General features: G+C 46.8%; 1 protein-coding gene across 1 annotated transcript; it reads left to right on the top strand.

Annotated features, from left to right (window-relative positions):
- The first annotated feature begins 12 nt into the window (after positions 1-12).
- Positions 13-19,894, top strand: DLST (dihydrolipoamide S-succinyltransferase). Its single transcript, XM_034992609.1, has 15 exons — positions 13-119; positions 686-719; positions 3,353-3,401; positions 6,466-6,521; positions 6,654-6,728; positions 6,954-7,009; positions 7,517-7,628; positions 10,153-10,308; positions 10,777-10,853; positions 11,457-11,554; positions 14,664-14,794; positions 16,141-16,214; positions 16,511-16,594; positions 17,006-17,173; positions 18,342-19,894. The coding sequence occupies exons 1-15, from the start codon at positions 57-59 to the stop codon at positions 18,474-18,476; spliced, it is 1,368 nt and encodes a 455-aa protein (XP_034848500.1). The 5' UTR covers positions 13-56; the 3' UTR covers positions 18,477-19,894.
- Positions 19,895-20,762: the final 868 nt, after the last annotated feature.

The following is a 20,762-nucleotide window of genomic DNA, read 5'->3' as shown; positions in this document are numbered from 1 at the left end:
TTGTTGCCGGGCCCTATATCCGGTGTCCGCCCGCCCTCGGCTCCGCCGCCGCCGCGATGCTGTCCCGGTCCCGCTGCGTGTCCCGGGCGTTCAGCCGCTCGCTCTCTGCCTTTCAGAAGGTACGGTCCGGTTGGGCCGGGGTACCGGCGGATGAGAAACCTGCCGGCGGGCAGAGGGGCAGCCTGGGGAGCAGGAGCGCGGCGCGCCGGTCAAGCCCGGCACCAAGGGCACCGGGACGCGGAGGCCGCGCGCTGGGCGGCCCGGGGCCGCCGTTGCTCTCGGGGTCGTCTTGCAGAGCCCAGCAGCCCCCTGCCTTCCCGAGGCAGCCGGCGCCCCGTCCCCTGCTGGGCCCCACCCTCCGCGCCCGGGCGGAGGAGCCGCCCAGAGCCGCGCCCGTCCAGGCACGAGACTCCGAGTTTGGGAGGAGGCGCCGCCGAGTACCCCGACGGGATCGGGGCCCGCCCCCACTCCCGTTAGTGGGTGTCAGCCCCGATGGGAAGTTGAGGTAGTTTGGCAGGCCCAGGGTGTTGACTGGGACTGAGAGCCTTGGCTGTTGCATTTGCCTTTTGGAGTCACGAGATTCACCTGTCACTAGCGCCTGGACAGCTTTGAGTCTGTACTTAAAAAGCTGCTGCTTCCCTCCTTTCATCATGGGTGACGTCGATAATGTCTTCTTTCTCAACAGGGGAACTGCCCTCTAGGGAGACGTTCCCTGCCTGGTAAGTTGTGCCCTTGCCGTTACCTAACGTGCTCTCCTCCTGGGCAGAGCAGTATTTGAGGAAACCGGGGTGCCTATGTTTCTCCACATGATGTGGAGCGAAACAAAGTGCTATTTAATAACAGCTATCCTGTATTCATTTGGCACGTAGTTACCGAGTTTCTACTGCCTATCAGGCAGGCACTGTGCTAGGCGCTCACTAGGATACAGCAGTTAACAGTTCTGATCTCCTGGAGCTTATGGTCTAGCGGGAAGGACAAAGTGTAAATTGATAAGCAAATGAAGGATCATGAATTTTGGTTAAGTGCTGAGAAGGAAAATGAAGGTGGACAGAAGGCCCTTCTTTAGTAGGGGACATTAAAGCTGCAACCCAGAGGATGTGACAGAGGCGAGTTCAGTGAAGAGCAGGAAAAGGAAAGGGAATAGCATGTACAGAGTCCCTGAAGAAGGGAAGAACTTGACAGTGTTTTGAAACTGGAAAAAAGGTGATTCAGCCAGAGAATTTTGGTTAAAGGAAGGAATGGCATGAGATAGAAGATGGTGTAGGGACTATTGGAAGGAATTTAGGTCTTATCCCAATTTTTTGTATGCCTGGCATAAATATTTGTTGGATGAGTAGATCCTAGTAGGAGTTTTCTGTGGGCCAAATATGGTTCTGAGTGCTTTCTGTGCGTTTTGCAGGTAATCATCAAGAAACAATAAGAGGTATTCTCATTGTTTTACAAATGCATGACCCAAGGCTAGGAAAGGGAAAGTGCCTTGACCAAGGTCATTCAGCCACCTATTGGTCAAGCCTGCTCTACCTGACTCCTCAACCTAAGTTCTTAACCCACCATGTTGTCATTTACTCATGTGCTCAACAGAGCATTTGAGTTCTTCCTACGTGCCAGGCACTATGCTAGGTGACAGGATACAGATGGTCTCTACCCTCCAGAATCATATGGGCTAGCTGGAGAGACAGCAAATAGACATTTATGCACACATAAGGCCGCAATTACATTGTGATGACTATGAGCGAGAAATGCAAGGCATAATGAAAGGGTGGGATGTAACCCGTCTTGGGAAGGTGGAGAGAGTGGTGAGAATGTCAGTAAAGGCTTCCCTGAAAAAGTGATAGTTAAGCCAAGTCTTTAAGAATACATAGCAGTTGGCCAAGAGACCAATATTCCAGGCAAAGGGCATTGCTAGTGCAAAGGTTGTCCGGCAGGAAGGGACTTGACCAGTCATAGAAATGGAAAGGAAGCCTGTCTGGCTGGAAAGATAGGGCTGGACAGTACAGGAATGTGTAAAGTTTTTGGACTTTATTCTAATAGTCATGAGAACATAGGCACCTAACAGAGTGTAAGCTTGGAGCGGACTGTCAATAATAAATATTCTTTTAAACTAGGAATTCTAAAAGTAAACATTTTCTCCATTTATAGACCGGCAGGACAATGGAAAGAACCTTGTACTTGGGGTATGCGTTGTGGTTCAGGGCTTCACCTTGGGCTAGTCTCCTAAACCTCCAGAATCCCTACTTAGGTAAAAACTGGGAATAATAGCAGATGGTCGTTCTACTTTAGGGAGTTGTGAGACATGAAAATCAAAATGAGGGCATTATGTGAAAGCTTTTTATAAACCCTAAACCACTGTACAAATGAGACTTGCTGTAAGATGAACTCTAAATTGGACTCAGGGTTCCAAAACTCAGTATGGGCTGCTGGCTGTTCTAGCTCAAAGATACGCTGTACTTGGGATTTGTACTGCAGAGGCATGGACTGCTGGACATGGAAGTGATTTACTTGACTCTGAAACTCTGGAGATTTGGGGGAGGAAGAGACACAAGGGAGAGCTCTTTCTCCTCTGGTGTTTCCTGAACCCATGGTTTATTTAGAAGAGTTGTTAATAGATCTGAAAAAAAAAGACCTCTGGAAGAATATGTTCAGGTGAGGCGGCAGCCCTTGTTAGTTGTAATTAGTTGTCATTTGGGGAAATGCAGTTATCTGTGATAAGGACGTTTGGTGGGGCAGAAAGGGACTCCCACCTTGCTGAGTTTGACCAGAGGGGACGACCTCAGAGAGCTCTTGGGAAGGCAATAAACTGATAGGAGGGACAATGATTTGCTCAGTACTGGGGCAAACTGGAGACCCTGGGCTTAAAGTAGCCCAGTCTTTGCTACTAGGGTTTATGCAGTAAGACTTCCAGCTCAGTGCATTTTAAGTAACCAGGGAAACAGAAACCCAGACCAAACATGCCCACTGCTTCTCAGATTAGGCTTTGTGTAGTCACAGGATAAGCCATGATGGGTCTTTCTCAAGCTTCAAATATATTTGAACACTTGGGGGAGTAGGGAGGTTTTATTATGAAAACATATAGGGATAATGACAGTTTATGAATTTTAAGGTAAATATGATAAAACTACTTCAGGCTTTGCCCTTAGAATTCTCCTTTTTTCAAACACATACCCACTCTCAACCCCACATACCTGTTGCTCTTTGCCATTGAGAAGCAGGACTCTGTGTGATAAGGATTATATTGTTGCCTACATTTGATCTTGCTCCGTGTCAGAGTTAGGGGGTGAACAGATTTCTTTCCCATTCCCTGCAGGTATCCTGTATAAGAGTTGTTGGTTAAGAGTTGTTTTGTTTCTTGCAGGGGTCTCCTTATGTCAGGGACCAGGTTACCCTGACAGCAGGAAGATTGTGTAAGTATCACTGGGGAGCACAGATGCGTGGCCATGGGGTATTTAAGACACCAGTTCTAAATTTGACCACCTGCTTTCTTCACTGGCTTCCAGGCCTAGATAATCAAGGTGCTTATGTTGAGTCTCTAGACCTAACCTTGATGTTGATTTATGACATGTGATGTACGTTGAGCGTCAGCCCCATGTCAGGTGCTGGCGCTGGAGTGTGCTTGTCCTCAGGTGTTTAGATTGTAATGAAAGTGAAGTTGGAACCCTCTCTTTATGGGAATAGATCTAGTAGGTTACTCTTGAGTATTCTGGTTGGATACAGTGCAGCCGAAGGGCCGGAGGTTCACATTTCCTGTGGAGATTTAGAGCATCCTCTTGGTAGCATAGTTACTCATTTTAGAAACCGTAAAAGCAAAAGACAGTGAGTTGAGTCCTGGGACTTTGACTACTTCAGAGGGAATGCTATTATTGCATAATAGAGTTTGGAGAAAGGCCACCCGTGTGTGTTTCAGATTAACTTCTGCTTATGAGTATTGCTTAGTGCTACTTTGCATTCCAAGTATTTTCAGGTAGGTGGTAAGAGGATGCTTTCTAGCTATCTGTTAAACAGCTATAAAGCTGTGTTCTGCATAGGGAGAATCCTTAAAATGAAGGGTCACCAGATTAGTTCTTTCACTGTGCATCACAATGGGATTTTCTTTTCAATTGAGAAAATGATGCACTTAGTACTAGAAGTATGAATTTCTGAGTTAGTTTTTAGAGGGCAATTAGCATTCAGTAGTCTTGAACTGTGTGTATTCTTTGATCTAGCAATTCCATTTCTAAATGAAGAACTCCTGGTATACCCAGATTTCTCTCAAAATGGCCAAAACAACAGGGGATTGCTTAAGCTGTGTCATGTTGACATGTTCACATTATGATAAGTGGGGAAACACAGGTTATAAAGTGATTCTTTTTTTTTCTGTACAGTATAATCATGTTTTTTTGCTGTTTCCAAATACTCTCAAGTGAACATCTAATACTTTTGTAACTTAAAAATTATTTAGAGCAATTCAAAATGTGCTACTCATCTGCAACTTTAATGAAAATTGGAACAACCACAAATTTCGATGCAATAAATACAACAAATAAGTATTTAAAAGTAAATTTCTTTTTTTAAGATTTTATCAGAGAGCACCAGTGGGGGGAGGGGCAGAGGGAGAGGGACAAGCAGGCTCCCTGCTGAGCAGGACCCTGAGATCATGACCTGAGTCAAAGTCAAGATGCTTAACCTACTGAGCCACCCAGGTGCCCCAGTAAATTATTTGTTTAAAAAAAAAGAAAAAACCCACAACATTAAACTTTGTGGGTGAGAAAATAAGGACCCACCTTATTTTAAAAAAACTTTCATTATATAAAACATTTTGGTTTTTCATGATTCAAAAGTAAAAAGAGACTTTACCCTTGTCCTGCATGCCCCCAAGTTCCTCTTCCTTGGGACAGCCAGTGCTCCAGGTTCTTGAGCGTCCTCACAGAGCAGTCTCTGCAATTGCAAATTACCCACGAGTTCTTGTCCATGACCACTTACCATATGGTTATAAACTTTATGCAGATCACTTTGTGTTCCGTGCTTTTTAAAAAATAACGTACAGGGGCGCCTGGGTGGCTCAGTTGGTTAAGCAACTGCCTTCGGCTCGGGTCATGATTCTGGAGTCCCGGGATCAAGTACCACATCGGTCTCCCTGCTCAGCGGGGAGCCTGCTTCTCCCTCTGACCCTCTCCCCTCTCATGCTGTCTGTCTCCCATTCTCTCTCTCAGATAGATAGATAGATAGATAGATAGATAGATAGATAGATAGATCTGTCTCCCATTCTCTCTCTCAGATAGATAGGTAAATAAATAAAATCTAAAAAAAATAAAAACGTACATTTTCCCCTTGATTTTTAAATAGATCTTACATCCTGGAGTCCCGGGATCGAGCCCCGCATCGGGCTCCCTGCTCAGTGGAGAGTCTGCTTCTCCCTCTGACCCTCCTCCCTCTCATGCTCTCTGTCTCTCATTCTCTCTCTCTCAAATAAATAAAATCTTAAAAAAAATAAAAATTTAAATAGATCTTACAGTTATTTTGACATTACAAGAGTAAAAATACCAAATGGCAACTTAAATCTGTTTTACTTCTGTATTATAAAGATGCTTGTTATAGAATATTCAGAATCCTGAAGTGTAGAAAGTGAAAGTCCCCATCGGTCCAGATCACTCTCCCAAAATGTGTATGGATGTAACATAACCATAGGTACTGTATGTATCTACATCTCCCACTGTCCAGAGTTAACCACTCTTAATGGTTTTGTGCATGCAAAGTGGTATCATTCTCTAGTTTACATTATTTGAAGTTAGTGTCATACCAGAAAATACCTTGGTCTTTTGACGTTCCTCTTGAATGAGTCCAGAATGGACCAGTGTGCGGCCTCCTAGCAAGAGAACCAACTAGGAGATACAGGAGGTTTGTTTTGTTTTGTTCTTGTTAATTTGCCCCCTGCCAACCACCCCCCCATAACATCTTTTTTTAATTCCAAGCTAATTGTCTCCTCTTGCTGCCTTATCTGATCTCAGTCTGTAATCCTGCAGACAGAAACTTCATTGTTTGTGACACAATGGCAGGTACTGCGAGGGCACCCAGTTTATTGTCCTTGAATTTCGTCCAGAAAAAAACCTAATCGGGAAGCTAATTCCTTTTGGTGGGTGTGCAAAGGACTGAGATGCTTATCTTTTTCTTCGCTGAACCAAATGAAAGTCTCTGTTTTGTGGGAGCTGGCATTTCACTGAGCACAGGGTTCTGGACTCACCCAAGGAGTTTACTACGTAGGGTACCCATGTCATCCAGCCTCTGCTGTAGACCTGCTGAGTCAGAATCTCTGGGGATGGGGCCTGGACATGAATGTTTTGAAAAAGTTCCCCCAGGGGGACACTCATGGGCACCCCTGGCTGAGAATCACTGATTTAAAGGGAAAGTGGTCCATGGTCCCTTGTCTAGACTACAATGCGCGTGGTTCACCTGCTAAAGACGTTTACTTTTCTTATGTTTTTTTTTCTGTAGTATTAACAACAGTAGTGTCTTCAATGTTCGCTTCTTCAGAACTACAGCTATGTGCAGTAAGTACCTTCCTTCGGTTCCCTGCCTTCTTGGGAATGGCATTTTAATGGGAAGAGCAACAACTGACAGTTTAATTAAAAAGGAAAAATAATGGCCTATATGTGATTTTCTTTTTTGCTTTTTTTTCCTAGAGGATGATGTGATTACAGTCAAAACCCCAGCATTTGCAGAATCTGTCACAGAGGGAGATGTCAGGTGGGAGAAAGGTAAGATTTCAGGCCCTACTTACTTAAGTTTAAATACTTTATAAAGTTGTCATCACTGACCTCCCCCTCTCCCTGCCCCAATAATCAGGTTTCTCCCTTCTCTTTACCTGAAATGTAATTTTTCCTGGCCCTGTAGGAAAGGGTCTTATAACACACCTATCAAAAGGGATTTTGTGGCTACTGGGGTCCCCCCCCTTAACAGATAACCTTTGACTGTCTTTTCAGCCGTTGGAGACACTGTTGCAGAAGATGAAGTGGTTTGTGAGATCGAAACTGACAAGGTAGGCTTGTCCTGTATCAGTATAATTTTTCATGTAAAAAAACCTAATTAAAAAAAAGGGACTTAACGGTTTAAATATAATGTTTAACTTGCTCTAACCTCAGTTGTAAAAGTGTTGGAATAGCTCATTAAAAAGAAAAAGGTGTAAAATTTTAATTTTGGATTGTTCTCGGTTATATGTATTAATGTACTTCGATAAAAGCTTTAGTTTTGTAGCACATGTGTGTGTGTGCATGTGCAGGAACTGTTTCTGTTTCCATTTGTTTTTTGTGTATCACTTGGAAACACATTAACTGAACATGACTTTAATGTTTCTGAGAAAGGACAAAGGGTGAATCTTGACAATAGCATTGACTCTTCATTACTCTGAGAGTGTGGCCTTGGTGTTTCTATAAGCAGAGCCTAGTATATCTGCTGCGACTGTTGTGACTCATGTTTGAGATTCTAGACAATTTTCTAATGCCGAGTAAAAATTCGGACTCTTTCTCCATCTGTCCTTGTTTTCCAGACATCTGTGCAGGTTCCATCACCAGCAAATGGCGTGATTGAAGCTCTTTTGGTACCTGATGGGGGAAAAGTAGAAGGAGGCACTCCTCTCTTCACACTCAGGAAAACTGGCGGTAAAGAAGTTCTCCTGGTTGTCAAGATCTCCAGTGGTTCCCCCTTGGAATTGGGGCATAATGTACTAATTCCTTGATACCTCAAAGACTGTTTGGCATTCCAGCTGCTGTTAGTTGAGGGACTAAGACAGGTGATATTTATGCAGTGGGTACTTTAAATGCCAAGTTCTAAAAGAAAATGGTATTTAAAGAAACCTAAAACCTCATAATAACTCTGTTCTTTCCACATATATTGCTTATGCTGGACTTTTTTTTTTTTTAATGTTCTGTTAATCACCATACATTACATCATTAGTTTTTGCTGTAGTGTTCCATGATTCATTGTTTGCATATAACACTCAGTGCTCCATTCAATACGTGCCCTCTTTAATACCCATCACCAGGCTAACCCATTCCCCCACTCCCTCCCCCAGTTTGTTTCTCAGAGTCCATAGTCTCTCATGGTTCGTGCTGGACCTTTTCTTAAAGATGTAATAGAATGAAGAAGATTTTAAAGATAGTGATTTTTTTTTTTTCTTCCTGTCCTCAGCCCTGGCGTCAGAATCAGATGGGGGCTTTAAAAATAACAAATGCAGGGCACCCTGGGGGCTCCATTGGTTACGTGACCAACTCTTGATTTCTGCTCAGGTCATGATTCCAGGGTCCTGAGATGGAGCCCTGCCCTGGGCATGGAGCCTGTTTTAAGATTCTCTCTCTTCATTAAAAAAAAAAAAAAAAACACCTCTCTCTTCCCATCACCCCCCCCACACACGCATCTCTCTCTCAAAAAAACAAAGCAAAAAACGTGTGTGTGTGTGTGTGTATCTATATAAACAAACACAAATGCGTAGACCCCATGGCCCAGGGATTCTGATATATTAAATCTGGGGTTATCAGATGTGGGTTATCTATTACAGTTGTTTTTTTTTTTTTAATGCTCTCCAAGTGATTCTGATACACAGCTAGGGCTGAGAGCCACTATTCTTTTTTAAGATCTTATTTATTCATTTGAGAGAGAGAGAGAGTATAAGCAGGGGAAAGGGCAGAGGGAAAGGGAGAAGCAGACTTCCTGCTGAGCAGGGAGCCCAACATGGGGCTTAATCCCAGGACCTGGAGATCATGACTTGAGTCAAAGGCAAATGCTCAACTGACTGAGCCACCCAAGTATCCCAAAAGCCACTATTCTAAAGTGAGGAGAAGTAATATTTCATGGTGTCTATTCTGGAGAATTCAGTGTTGTTTTTTCACATCTGTGCTCAGAGCATTTCTAAGGAAGGTTGCTCTTTCTCTTGGGAAAAAGTGAGAAGGAAATGAATTTGTATGGCACCTTACAGTCAATATGAGAGATTAGAAAAGAAAATAATTTTTTCTGATTCTTAGTTAAATGCTGTAATTACTAAAGTCTGTTTCTTTTTCCTTATCAAAATAGTTAAGGAGAGAGATAGTAGATTACATCCTTTAGATTGATCAGGGTACGACCAGAAGCCCAGAATGGAAGTAGTGTGCAGTAGAAGGCTAGGGAATAAGATCAGGTTTTTTTTCCTTAATTTTTTATTGTTATGTTAATCACCATGCATTACATCATTAGTTTTTGATGTAGCGTTCCATGATTCATTGTTTGTGCATAACACCCAGTGCTCCATGCAGAATGTGCCGTCCTCAATACCCATCACCAGGCTAACCCATCCTCCCATCCGGGAATAAGATCAATTCTTTCACCTGATCATTCCTTAAAAAGAATGTTCTTCTAATTTAAATATGAAATGTGAAACCAGGTATGTACAGATGGATAAAATCAAAGTATCTAAAGTTGTGGTTTAAGAGCATTATGCTAGATGAAATGCTTCGAACTCTTTAAGTCTGAGTGAGCCTTTGATTATTTAAACTTTTATTTTTTTATAGTTAAAAGAGTATTAGGGGCTCCTGGGTGGCTCAGTTGGTTTAGCGTCTGCCTTCAGTTCGGGTCATGATCCCGGGGTCCTGGGATCAAGCCCCGCCTTGGGCTCACTGCTCAGAGGGAGGCCTGCTTCTCTCTTTCCACTCCCCCTGCTTGTGTTCCCTCTCTCGCTGTCAAATAAGTAAAATCTTAAAAAAAAAAAAAAAAAAAGTATCCTTCCACACATGATTTTAAAATAGAAGACAAGACTGTCCATACTCCCATGACCAGAAGTGTGTTACTTTCATATATGTGTATCAACATCTTCAATTGCCTGCGTTTCTTCTGCTTGGAAGTTTACATTGCCATGGGCTTAGTGGGTGCTTTTAAAGTACTTGCTAAATTTGATCTTGAGTTGGTATTTGTGAAATCAGGAAGGCAGCTGAATGAGGTCAGTTGTGTAACGTAGGACGTCTGGGAGCCCCGGGGAATGGAAGGACCGCGCCTTCCATCCTTGTGTGCGTTTCGTAGTGCCTTGTGTATAGCCAGTTAGCATTTGGCAGGTGATTGGAGATAGAGCTTTTGCTGCTACACCTTGTTTAGTATCTGTGATTCGGTTGCTTTGCATTCCAGACGGTGCCAGTGACCTCTGCTTGTCGTGTTTTCCAGCTGCCCCTGCGAAGGCCAAGCCAGCCGAAGCTCCTGCTGCTGCAGCCCCGAAAGCAGAGCCTCCAGCCCCAGCAGTTCCTCCTCCCGCCGTGGCATCCATACCCACTCAGATGCCTCCAGTGCCCTCGCCCTCACAGCCTCTTGTTAGCAAGCCAGGTACGCCTCCCCCTCCTGCGTGTCTCTGTGTGGGAGAACATCCCCTCCAATGCCATGTTCCCTCGCGGGACACAATCTTAGACCAGTCAGGGCTCCGAACAGGCTCCAGTGGCTGCTTTGTAGAAGGAACTCCAGACTTTGTATCAGAAGACCTGGGTTGGAGCCCAGCTTTCTGTTTACAGCTCTGTGCCTTTGGGCTAGCTCCTTAACGTCTCTGAGCACATCTTCATTTGTGAAGTGGGAATGGTACTAGTCCCCCTCAGGGTATCCGAAGGATTAAGTGACAGGACAGCCTGACAGCACTGGCACTTAGTAATTGTTTCTCTGGTTGGTTGGGGTTTGTTTTTTGGGGGGGGGGGGGGGGCTGCAGAAAGGTGGTTTTATGAAAGCACGGGGATGGGACGCATGGGCCGAAAGAGCTGCTGTCTCTGATTTTCTGATGCAGCTGTACCTTCTGTTCATTGTCAGTGTCTGCAGTGAAACCCACTCCTGCCCCGCCAGTAGCTGAGCCAGGAGCCGGCAAGGGTCTGCGTTCAGAACATCGGGTAAGCCTCTGGGGAGCACTGCCAGTAGGAGGCCGAGGGGATAGGGTTGAGATGAGGGGGCGTGGGCATTGTGGTGCCTACCTGTGAATTGCTGGCAGTCCATGGCAACCAAGGTTAGGAAGCAGCTTGTCATAGCCTCCTACTTGTCATCTGAGAGGACTAGAACCTGAAGTCTTTGGAGCACCTGCCCAGTGGCTCTTCCCACGGTGCTGTGCTACCGCCGGCCCGCCTTGGCTGAGTGAGAGGTCTGCAGGGGGCGGGAGCTTAGGAGTGTGCGCTCCCCCTCACAGGACCACACACTGGAGAAGTGGTTTTACTGAGCCCTGTTCCTGTCCTCCTGGCACACTTCACTGAGGGCTCCGTGGTAGCAGTCGCTGGCAGGGGCAGCTGTAAAACCTCAAGGAAGTATATGGTCAAGAGTGTGGGCTCCTCTGCCTGAGAAGACCTCCTAAAAATACTAGAGAGCCTGGAGCGCTTGTTTTACTTAGGTATCCTAGTCCGTGACACCTCGGTTCTTGCAAGCTGAGTGCCCCCTTGGACTGAATTCCCCGGGGAGGGCTTGATCCGGAGAGCCCAGACTGTTCATCCTTGTCCTACTTTCAGGAGAAAATGAACAGGATGCGGCAGCGCATCGCCCAGCGTCTGAAGGAGGCCCAGAACACGTGTGCGATGCTCACTACTTTCAATGAGATCGACATGAGGTGAGATCTCTGGGCCTCTGACTCCCCGCGCCCTTTTTTTTGGAGAACACTTGAACTTGCCCCAGCCCCTACGTAGTGCTGATTCCAAAACGAACAGCAAGAAGAGGTACTTCTTTGCACTGCCTGTTGACTAAAACAGAGTGACCCATGGGGTTCGTTCTCTAATTGCCTGCCTCTGTGACTTAAAAAACTTTTAGCCTTTTATACCTGAATTTTGTGATGTCTGATCAATGAGGCTGGTAATGGTGTTAAATTCCGATGGCTAGTGTCGAGTTGCCAAGTAGAGCCGGGGCAACTGGGCCTGCCCTTGGGATGGAGAACCGTTTGACCGCACACTCAGAGTCAAAGCCCAGCACCCTGCTGCTTTCTCACAGCGACTGCTCCTGATTTGTGTTCCGAAGTGGCTCAGATTTGGGTGGTGGGAAAGCACCAGCTTGTCCTAGCTTTCGCCTTTCCCAGCTGTGATAATGAAAGGGAAAGCAAGGTGTGTTTTTCAGTAAAAACCTCAGGATGTATAACCAAAGGGACAAATTTAGTGCACCAATTTCTAGGGTGACCTGGCTGTTGATTGGGTGGCTCATTCGGTTGAATTTCGACTCAGGTCAGGATCTCCGGGGTCGGCCTGTGTCAGGCTCAGCGGGGAGTCAGCTTGGGATTCTTTCTCTCCCTCTCCGCCTCCCCCAACCCCCTGTGTACCTCTCTCTCTAAAATAAATAAATCTTTTAAAAATCACAAAGTAAAATCTAGAAAAAGAAGTATCAGTGGGTAAAAGTATGAAGTAGAGAGAATGAGATCATTTGTTTTTGAGATGGAGAGCAGAAGTGGGGAGGGGAAGTTCCCCCCGGTGCTTCCTGGAGAAAAGAGATTTTTAATAGGCCTGAGATTGACTAGCATTTTGACACAGGTAGCATTGCGGGGAAGGGTCAGTCCAGACGATGTAAATAATACGGCGCTGACACAGGCAAGTACAGGATACTTTTGAGAACTATCTGCTGTGAGGAATATGTGGGAAAGAATGGGAAGAAAGTGGGATCCATACTTTTAGAATGTTTTGAATGCCAGGGATAAGAGTTTATATCTAATTCGGGAGGTAAATCATGAAGTCTTCAGGTCATCCCTTTGCCTCTTTTTCTTCTAAGTGCTTAGTCTGCTAGCCTACTTTTCATTAGGGAAATTTGTTTTCTTTAGGAAGGGATCTGAAAAGCGTAGAGAAGGGAGGGGCTTATGGATAGTATGCTGTGGCGTTGTTCACAGAAGTAGGGCTCTGTGGCCTGTTTCACTAGATGTCATCCATGCTGTTGTGAAACTTCCTAAAAAGACTGGATGTCATTCAAGCCAAAGATTTCTCTCCTTCCTATCTGTAGGACATAGGGAAGGACCTTGACTAATGAATCACAAAGGCCGCAGCTTATGTTTCAGTGCATTAGGGCCAAATTGTACACAAATTGAATTGGACTTTGAAATTCTACCTAATTCCTTAAGACAAAACATGTAAATATTTGTGGCCTTGGAAGATGCAGTTGGCCCAACAGCTTTGATTGGAAGGTAAGTGCAGTAGCTGGATCTCATTTCAGCAGCTAATCGAGGTGTCACTTAACGATGGCCTGGGGTCTCACTACAGTCGGTAATGTGGTTTAGATCGAGTGCCCTTGGGTCTTGTGCTGATCAGCTACCCATAAGGGGCCTTTCTTAGACCTTCTCCTCTGCCCTGCTGTCCCAGGCCCTGCCTCCAAGGGCAGAGCTCTGAAATAGAAACTACTTAATGACCAGACAATAGCATTTGGGCAGGTTTGAAAGCAGAGATGTTTATCACATCTCTTTCCCTCTTCTGCAGTTCTTGTGTCTTGGGAACCAGTAATGTCTTTAGGGTGGTAATCCTAGCACTAAATAAGGTTAGACTCAGGAAAACAAACATTTAAACCTAATCAGCCCCCCCGCCCACCCCCCCCACCCCCGGAAAACTTCCTTTTTCAAAGGCAAATGGTCTGAAGGGGGAGTTAAAGTTATACCATCTTCTCTTTCATGCTAATGTCAAATTAGGCCATTATGGGGAGAAAGGGAAAACTGGAGCATTTGGGCCTGAGATAAAGTTATATTCAGTTTCCATCACAGAACTGTATTCCGATAAATACTGAGGTTTCTGTAGCAAAATGATGGGAAAGCCATTTCCCACTAACTACAGTATATATGTGGTACATCTGTGGAAAACCAATCCTAAATGAACAAAGGCTGTTTATGTCGCAAAGGCTTCCCAGAAGGCCCAGCTGCTTGTACTCGAAAAGCTTAGGGCCACACATGTCCACTTTCTAAATACCAAGGAAACCACATCCAGTAAACTGATAGAAAGGGTAAGGGCTGTGTCTTTATTATCTTGACGCCCAGCCTTGGCCCTTACATGTATGTGGTGGGGGTTTAGCACCTGTTTGAAGGAGCAAGTATATGGAATTGCTAACTCTGTGGAGATAGGAGGGAGTTTATTGACTTTCCCATGAGCCTAAAAGAACACTGGTCTATACCTGACCATATATAGTCATGGGTGCTTTTGCTCACGTGGAGCCCAAACACCTGTGGAGTTTTTTCAGGTTTTGTTTTCATTAAGTGGAAGATAGGAAGAATGTCAAAAGGAAGTTCTAATCAAGTTTGGTGGATTTTTTTGGACATAATTCTAACAAGAAATTTAAAAAAATACTGTTTATCTTGTAGACTTTGTTTATGCTTAAAATAATTATTCTTCAGAGTAGAGAGCTCATGAGTTTCGGGTAGCTAGAAATCACTTTCTCATCCAGGCAAGGATGTTAGTATGCTGTGTGAGCTCTTGTTCATATTATCTGTCACTGAATTCTATGACTTCTGGAATAGAAAGGAGCCCTATAAGGGGCTCAGCCATACCGTCAGGACTGATTGGACCCAATTTCTTTGATTCCAGGTTTTGTAAAGAAGCGAGGTTATTGTATTGACCTCCGCTGGACTATTTCAAAACTTGAACTTGGGTAGATGGTCCAGAGGAAGGGAAAAATGCTTACCCAATTGTGTACATGGAGTTAGAAACTGGTATGAAAGGTAAAATAAGGGCTTTGTGGTCACTTTGTTTTATAATGTGTTTTTATAGTAACATCCAAGAGATGAGGGCTCGGCACAAAGATGCTTTTCTGAAGAAACATAACCTCAAACTAGGTTTCATGTCGGCATTCGTGAAGGCCTCAGCCTTTGCCTTGCAGGAGCAGCCTGTGGTCAATGCAGGTGAGTTTGTGGTGGCCGGACTCGAAGAGGTCCTAGGAGGTATGTGTGCTCCCACACACAGACCAAGGCTTTATTTCATACCTGTGAAAACATGAGTGTCTTTCTCTAGGTATTTCTTGAATCACCTTCCTGAAGTGGTGTCATGGCTGTTTTCTCCCCACTAGCTGGACAGAGTGGTTTCTCTTCCCATTTCATAGCTTGGCAGCTGCTCTGCCAACAAGCACTTCTGAGCCAGCCCAGCTCTCGGGGCTTCTCATGTCCAGGTGGAAGCTCGTGTTCTGTCTAGCACTTGCCTTTCCAGGGGCCCCGGGATCTTGGGGCCTGACTTCCCACTTGGCATAGGCTCCAGGGTGACCTTTGATTTCTGGTCGATGGACCTCAGTGGGAGGCCCTGGGCTTGGCCCCTCTTTCATGGACTTGGTGCTCGTTTTCCTTACTTTTTGCTCACCTACGTTATTGAAATGTTGACCTAACAAGCAGTTCTCTTTCCTATTGAGACACTTCTCTGTTCCCTGGAAGGTTGGGGGGGTGGACAGTGACACTTTTGCAATTCTGAGCAATGCCAGGGTCCCTAAAGATCTAGAAATAGAAGCTCTAGTCCCTTGCATTGAGTGATGTGCTCTAGGTAGGTAGAGGGCTGTCTTTGCTTTGTCCAGATGTGTATGTACCTCTTGTTCCTTCCATTCTTCTCATGCTTCCTCATTGGCTCTCCATCCCTTTCTTCTGCCTGCCTGTATATGTAGGCATTTCTCAGAGTTCTTTTGGCCTCTTTATCACTTCCCACATGCTTTGCCTTGGTGGCTTATCTAACAACACAACATAGACTTTCTGTGGAAAAGAGTACCGAGCCTGTATTTTCTCATGAGCACCAGACCTAGACTTTCAGCTGCCGGTTTGCTGGCTTACACTACCCTGCTGCCTCTGGAGTCTCCGAGAACGAGGCCTCCCTCACCTCCTGCGGAGAGTAGGCAGCGGAATGGGCAGCACTACCACCCCTCCCTTTGCATCTGCCTTTTTGGGAGCACTTTTTAAACCTAGCCATTCTCTGTTAAGGGAGGGTTTGGGCAGAGCTAGTTAAAGGGAGCTCCGTGCATACCTATCCTGTGTGAGCCGGTGTACTGAGTCTTCCTTTGAAAAACGGGTGCTCCCGTGCTCGGCCTCAGGGCACTTGGGAAATGTTAGGATTGGTTGGGAGTAAGAGGAGTCCGCCCCAGGCAGTGCAATGGTTTTCCTGCTGACTGGTCAGCCCACTGTACCAGGCATGGTGGATTTTCACTGTTAACGCAAGTATTTCTGCATTAGCCTAGGCTTGGACAGTTGTGTGTAACATGTGTTTTCTCTCACAGTGATTGATGACACAACCAAAGAGGTGGTGTATAGGGATTATATTGACATCAGTGTCGCCGTGGCCACCCCACGGGTATGTTGGGGAAAGCGGTGGGGAGCTCTGGTCTTAGACTCTCACTTTGTATAAAAAAGCAGACCCCTGGGGAGAGAGCATTTCTGTAATCCTGTCGTAGAAGGGAGTTAGTAAAAGAGTAACCTGCTTTTGACCCCACCACATTCTTTTAACGTTAAGCCTAAATATTTTAGACTCTGTTAATCACATTGAGTCATTAAGATGCTTAATGGGGAGCAGAGACCACCCACTTGAATCAAGGGATTATAAAGGGTACTATTAATCTGCAACTGAAAACAGCTTTTCACTCTCATCAGGGTCTGGTGGTTCCTGTTATCAGGAACGTGGAAGCTATGAATTATGCAGATATAGAGCGAACCATCAGCGAACTGGGAGAAAAGGTAAAGTGGAAAGCAGCATGTGTGTTGGTTGCTGGGCAGGTCAGGGAGGAGGGGCCGGGGAAGGCTGGGCTCACTGGTGGGCAGTGATCAGGGAACTGGTGCCTTGCTCTGCTGGGTAAGGTGTGTGGAGCTCGAGACTGGCAGTCACCCCCAGGAGCTGAACTCTAGCTATCTGGCAGCGCTCATTGTGCTCTTGTCACGGAAGACCTCGTCAGAGGAGGCCTGCTGGGGAAAGCAAAGGTCCTCAAGGCATCGTGCCTGTCCTCTGGTGGAGGCCTGGCCACAGGCGTCTTCTGCTGAACAACAGCTAGAAGTTGGACTGTTGATCTCAGACAGGAGCCTTCTGGACTCCCTGTAGGTGAAGAAAGCTGGGTTGTCCTTATATTGCAGTGATTAAATCTCCATTCTTAGGCCCGAAAGAATGAACTTGCCATTGAAGATATGGATGGTGGTACTTTCACCATTAGCAACGGAGGTGTTTTCGGCTCACTCTTTGGAACGCCCATCATCAACCCCCCTCAGTCGGCCATTCTGGGCATGCACGGCATCTTTGATAGGCCAGTGGCTGTGGGGGGCAAGGTAGGAACCATCACTGCAAATGTCCTAGCGGCTAGATGAAGAGGAGGGGGAAAGCTAGCTATTAATTATGACAGATGCACTGGAATTTCAGGCATAAGTTCCATCTCTTAGTTTCTAATTAATAGCTAAGGCACTGATCTTCAAATTGTGGTGTGTGGTTTGGCATCATTTGGGGACTTCTTAGAAATGCAGACTCTTAGACCTCTTTCCAGACCTGATGAAGCAGAAGCTGCAGGTGATTCTGATACAACTTAAAGTGTGAGGACCATGGAGTTGAGGTGGCTTCCTTCTTCATCTGGAGAGGTCATCAAGCTCCATTCTCTAGGTGCCGTCCAGAGTGGGGACACAGTTGGAAACGTGGTCCTTGCCCCGGGGAAACAGGACAGCAATGAAGATCTATGAGCTCCCAGGTTGTATGAAGGTTTAGCGGTTCCCTGGGAGTTCAGGGAATAAATTAAAGGGTCTTGAGCTGGCCCTAGAAGATATGTTGGTAGGAAAATATTTTCTGGGACTCCTGTGTTTAGAACGTTTTTGGGTCACTAGGTCTTGTGAATCCAAAAATCCTAGGTCTTCTCTCTTGAAAATGCTCACACACCTAACTTGGCATTCCACTTGAGAGAATTTGAGGATCTCTGGTTACTTTTTAAAATTCTAACCCTAAAGAAGAAACTTCAGGCTGCCAGGATTGAAGGGAAAAGTTTTCCTTTAGAAAGGGCAGAGAATGTGTTTTGTTTTGTTTTTTTTTAAAAGATTTATTTGAGAGTGCGTATACGCAAGTGTGTTCCCAAGCTGGGGCGGGGAGCGGGGGGTGTCCACTGAGAGCTGAGCCTGATGCTATGGAGCTTGATCCCAGGACCCTGAGATCATGACCTGAGACAAAATCAAGAGTTGGAAGCTTAACCAACTCAGCACCCAGGTGCCCAAGAATGTTTTTTTAAAAGGCACTTTTGGAAGAGACTCTTTATTTTCTTGGTTGAGCTTTCTTGAGTGGGAGAGCTTTGCACTAAGGGTAAGCCTTGGTCTTTGAAAATAGAAGGCTCCAGAAGCAACATCAATAGGAAAAGCTCTGGAACTGGAAACTTTTCTATGGGCTATGCTTTCTCATCTCCCCACTTCTAGTGGGGCTTCCTCTGCTGCAGACAGACCTGTCAACCTCTCCTCTCTCTAGGTGGAGGTGCGGCCCATGATGTACGTGGCACTGACCTATGATCATCGGCTGATCGACGGCAGAGAGGCGGTAACTTTTCTCCGCAAAATCAAGGCAGCGGTAGAGGATCCCAGAGTCCTCCTACTGGACCTTTAGGAGGAAGCCACATACCCTACACACCAACCATGCAGGAACTGACCACCAATCTTCTCCCTGTCCCCTCATGGGTTCCAGGCTAGCCTGGTGCCAGGCACATGTTGTTGGCCCCCAGCAAGGAAACCAGGGCACTACGTAACCAGCAGCCACAGTTCTTTTCTTGGTATTCTGCCAGGCTCTCCCCTCTCTGCACCCTTCTCATACACTCGAACATCTTCTTGAGGCTTGAGGGAGAGAGCGCCTTAGTGGATGCTCATTAATATTCCTGCCTCTCTCCCATTCGTCTTTTGCAGAGATGATTTTGCTTCTCTCCTGGGCCAGTATTCAATAGGGAAACCACTGGGGACCATGTGATCAAGTTTGTATCTTTTGAAAGTCTATTCTCCAGAGCCTCCTTAGGAGGGCGTGGTGTCTCCCAGGCTCACAGCAGCCTCTGGCCCGGCTGTGCACATTCTCACTTGATTGCACCTGTATGGAGGTATTGACTGCAGGCCAAGAGGTGCTGCTTGCCGCGTAAATAACAGTTCATTCTGCGCTGCCATGGACTTCAGGATGCCTCTTCTACCTCGTCCAGGAAGCACAGGCCAGGGGGTCTGGGGGGGGGGGGGGGGGAGGTGGGGGGGGGCAGAGTCCCCTCCGAGGTGGTATGTTTTAGACAAGACAGGAGCAGAGCCCACCCTCTCCGTCACGGCTCCATTTTGGCACAGTAACACACAGCCGTGGTCGTGCCAACCTTTCTGGGCTGCTTGGAACCATTCTAGCACATCGCTGTCGTTTAGAGCAGATTCTAGCACATCATGGCAGCGGGACAGGGCATGGTCACAAGGGCTGGAGGCTGGTGAGATTGGGGTGAGGGGGCTTCCTGTGGACTGGCTCAGATTGATTTGAGCTTTTTACATGCCATTGGCGTAAGCACTCGGACTGAAGGGGCAGCTCTGTTTCTCTGTGCATCGTGGCCCTTGAGGGAGCGGGGTGTCAGGGAGGATGGACCCTGGTGGAAACCAGCCCCAAGATGCTACTATACAGCGGGGATGATGGGCAGCGTCGCCTGAGGTGGTGTTGCCAGATGGGTCTGGGCACAATCATTGGAATTGCTTGGAGCAAGTTTAAATACACACATCTTGTCATGAAAGCTGCTGGGCTTCATTGCTTTGTATGCAACTGCATCCAGGCCTGAGGCTGCTGACACTGGACACCAGGAGCCGCTGACTTAGTGCCGTGCCCGTTGGGATCTGGAGCTCCTTGGGATCTGGAGCTGGAGCAGAGAAGCAAGGCCTGGGGGGGCGGGGGGGAAGGGTTGGGAGCCGATACTGAGTGCCTGCAGCATCTACTCTGTCTTCGCTATTCAGAACTTGTACCTGAAATATTTAAAGAAACTGATTTTAAATGCAAATTAAAGGGCAAATGTTCTCAAAAGGTTCCTGCTTCTGCGGTCCTTTTAGTTCCCACGGTGCACAGCCCCAGCACTGTGACTGTCCCGGGAGTTGGCCTGTGAGATGCCCGATCTGAAGTTACCACTGTACTGGTTTGACAGCAGGTGGCACCCTAGCCATCGCGTGCCGGGAACGTGCCGGCTTCCTTCCGGTGAGCCCCTCCAGCCTGACAGGCCACGCGCTTGGGGAGCCTTCGCGATGGCTTCAAAGAGGGACCCAAACGCCACCAGACGGGCGTTTCTGGGGGGCTTGGAGGAGGTGGGCGCCACTTAGACAATTTCGCATTTTGGACTTGGTTGCCACATGTACGCAAGGGGGCCCGAGGTCCGTGAGCACTGATGAGGGTAGATCACCCCCTGGGAGCAGGGGTCGGGGAGGGAGGCAGGCAGGGAGCTAACCTATACTGTGGGCGACAGGCATATGGCTTCTGGGCTTAAACACCACCCCCACCTGTTGGGCCTGCAGGGATGCTGTGTCTGGGTGCAGGTCTGTCACAGGAACGAAGTGGCTCCAGAGGGCAGAACTTAGAGCTAATGGGGGGGGAGTGGCGGGGAGGACGGGTTCAAGGAAAGGCAGAACCTCAGCCTGTCCTGGGCTTGGTGCTAGAAGCTCTCTCTAGGAAACCTCCAGTGGAGGGATTACTAGCCCCATAAGGGCTGGGACACCGGTATTCACAGCCCAGCAGAGGGGCAGATGCGCAGGTGTTTGTGGCACAGATGAGGCCCGGAAGTTCAGAAGCAGCTCCGCCTGCGTGTGGCAGTGGTTGGAAGCAGTCGGCCTGACTTAGCAAAAGGACAGACTTGCGGACAGGCTCCACCGGGCCCTAGCATTAGGGTCTTTAATGCGAGCCACC

Source organism: Mirounga leonina, unplaced genomic scaffold (assembly GCF_011800145.1).
Source record: "Mirounga leonina isolate KUSES-001 unplaced genomic scaffold, KU_Mleo_1.0 Mir_82, whole genome shotgun sequence".
Taxonomy (NCBI): Eukaryota; Metazoa; Chordata; class Mammalia; order Carnivora; family Phocidae; genus Mirounga; species Mirounga leonina.
Note: the sequence above shows the minus strand (reverse complement) of the source record. Positions and strands in the feature narration are given on the sequence as shown.

Excerpts from the sequence above, each read along its gene's own strand:
- DLST (XM_034992609.1), top strand. The coding sequence starts at position 57 with ATGCTGTCCCGGTCCCGCTGCGTGTCCCGGGCGTTCAGCCGCTCGCTC. Across the intron at positions 10,309-10,776 it reads GCCTCTTGTTAGCAAGCCAG|TGTCTGCAGTGAAACCCACT; the intron begins GTACGCCTCCCC and ends GTTCATTGTCAG. Across the intron at positions 11,555-14,663 it reads TTCAATGAGATCGACATGAG|TAACATCCAAGAGATGAGGG; the intron begins GTGAGATCTCTG and ends GTGTTTTTATAG.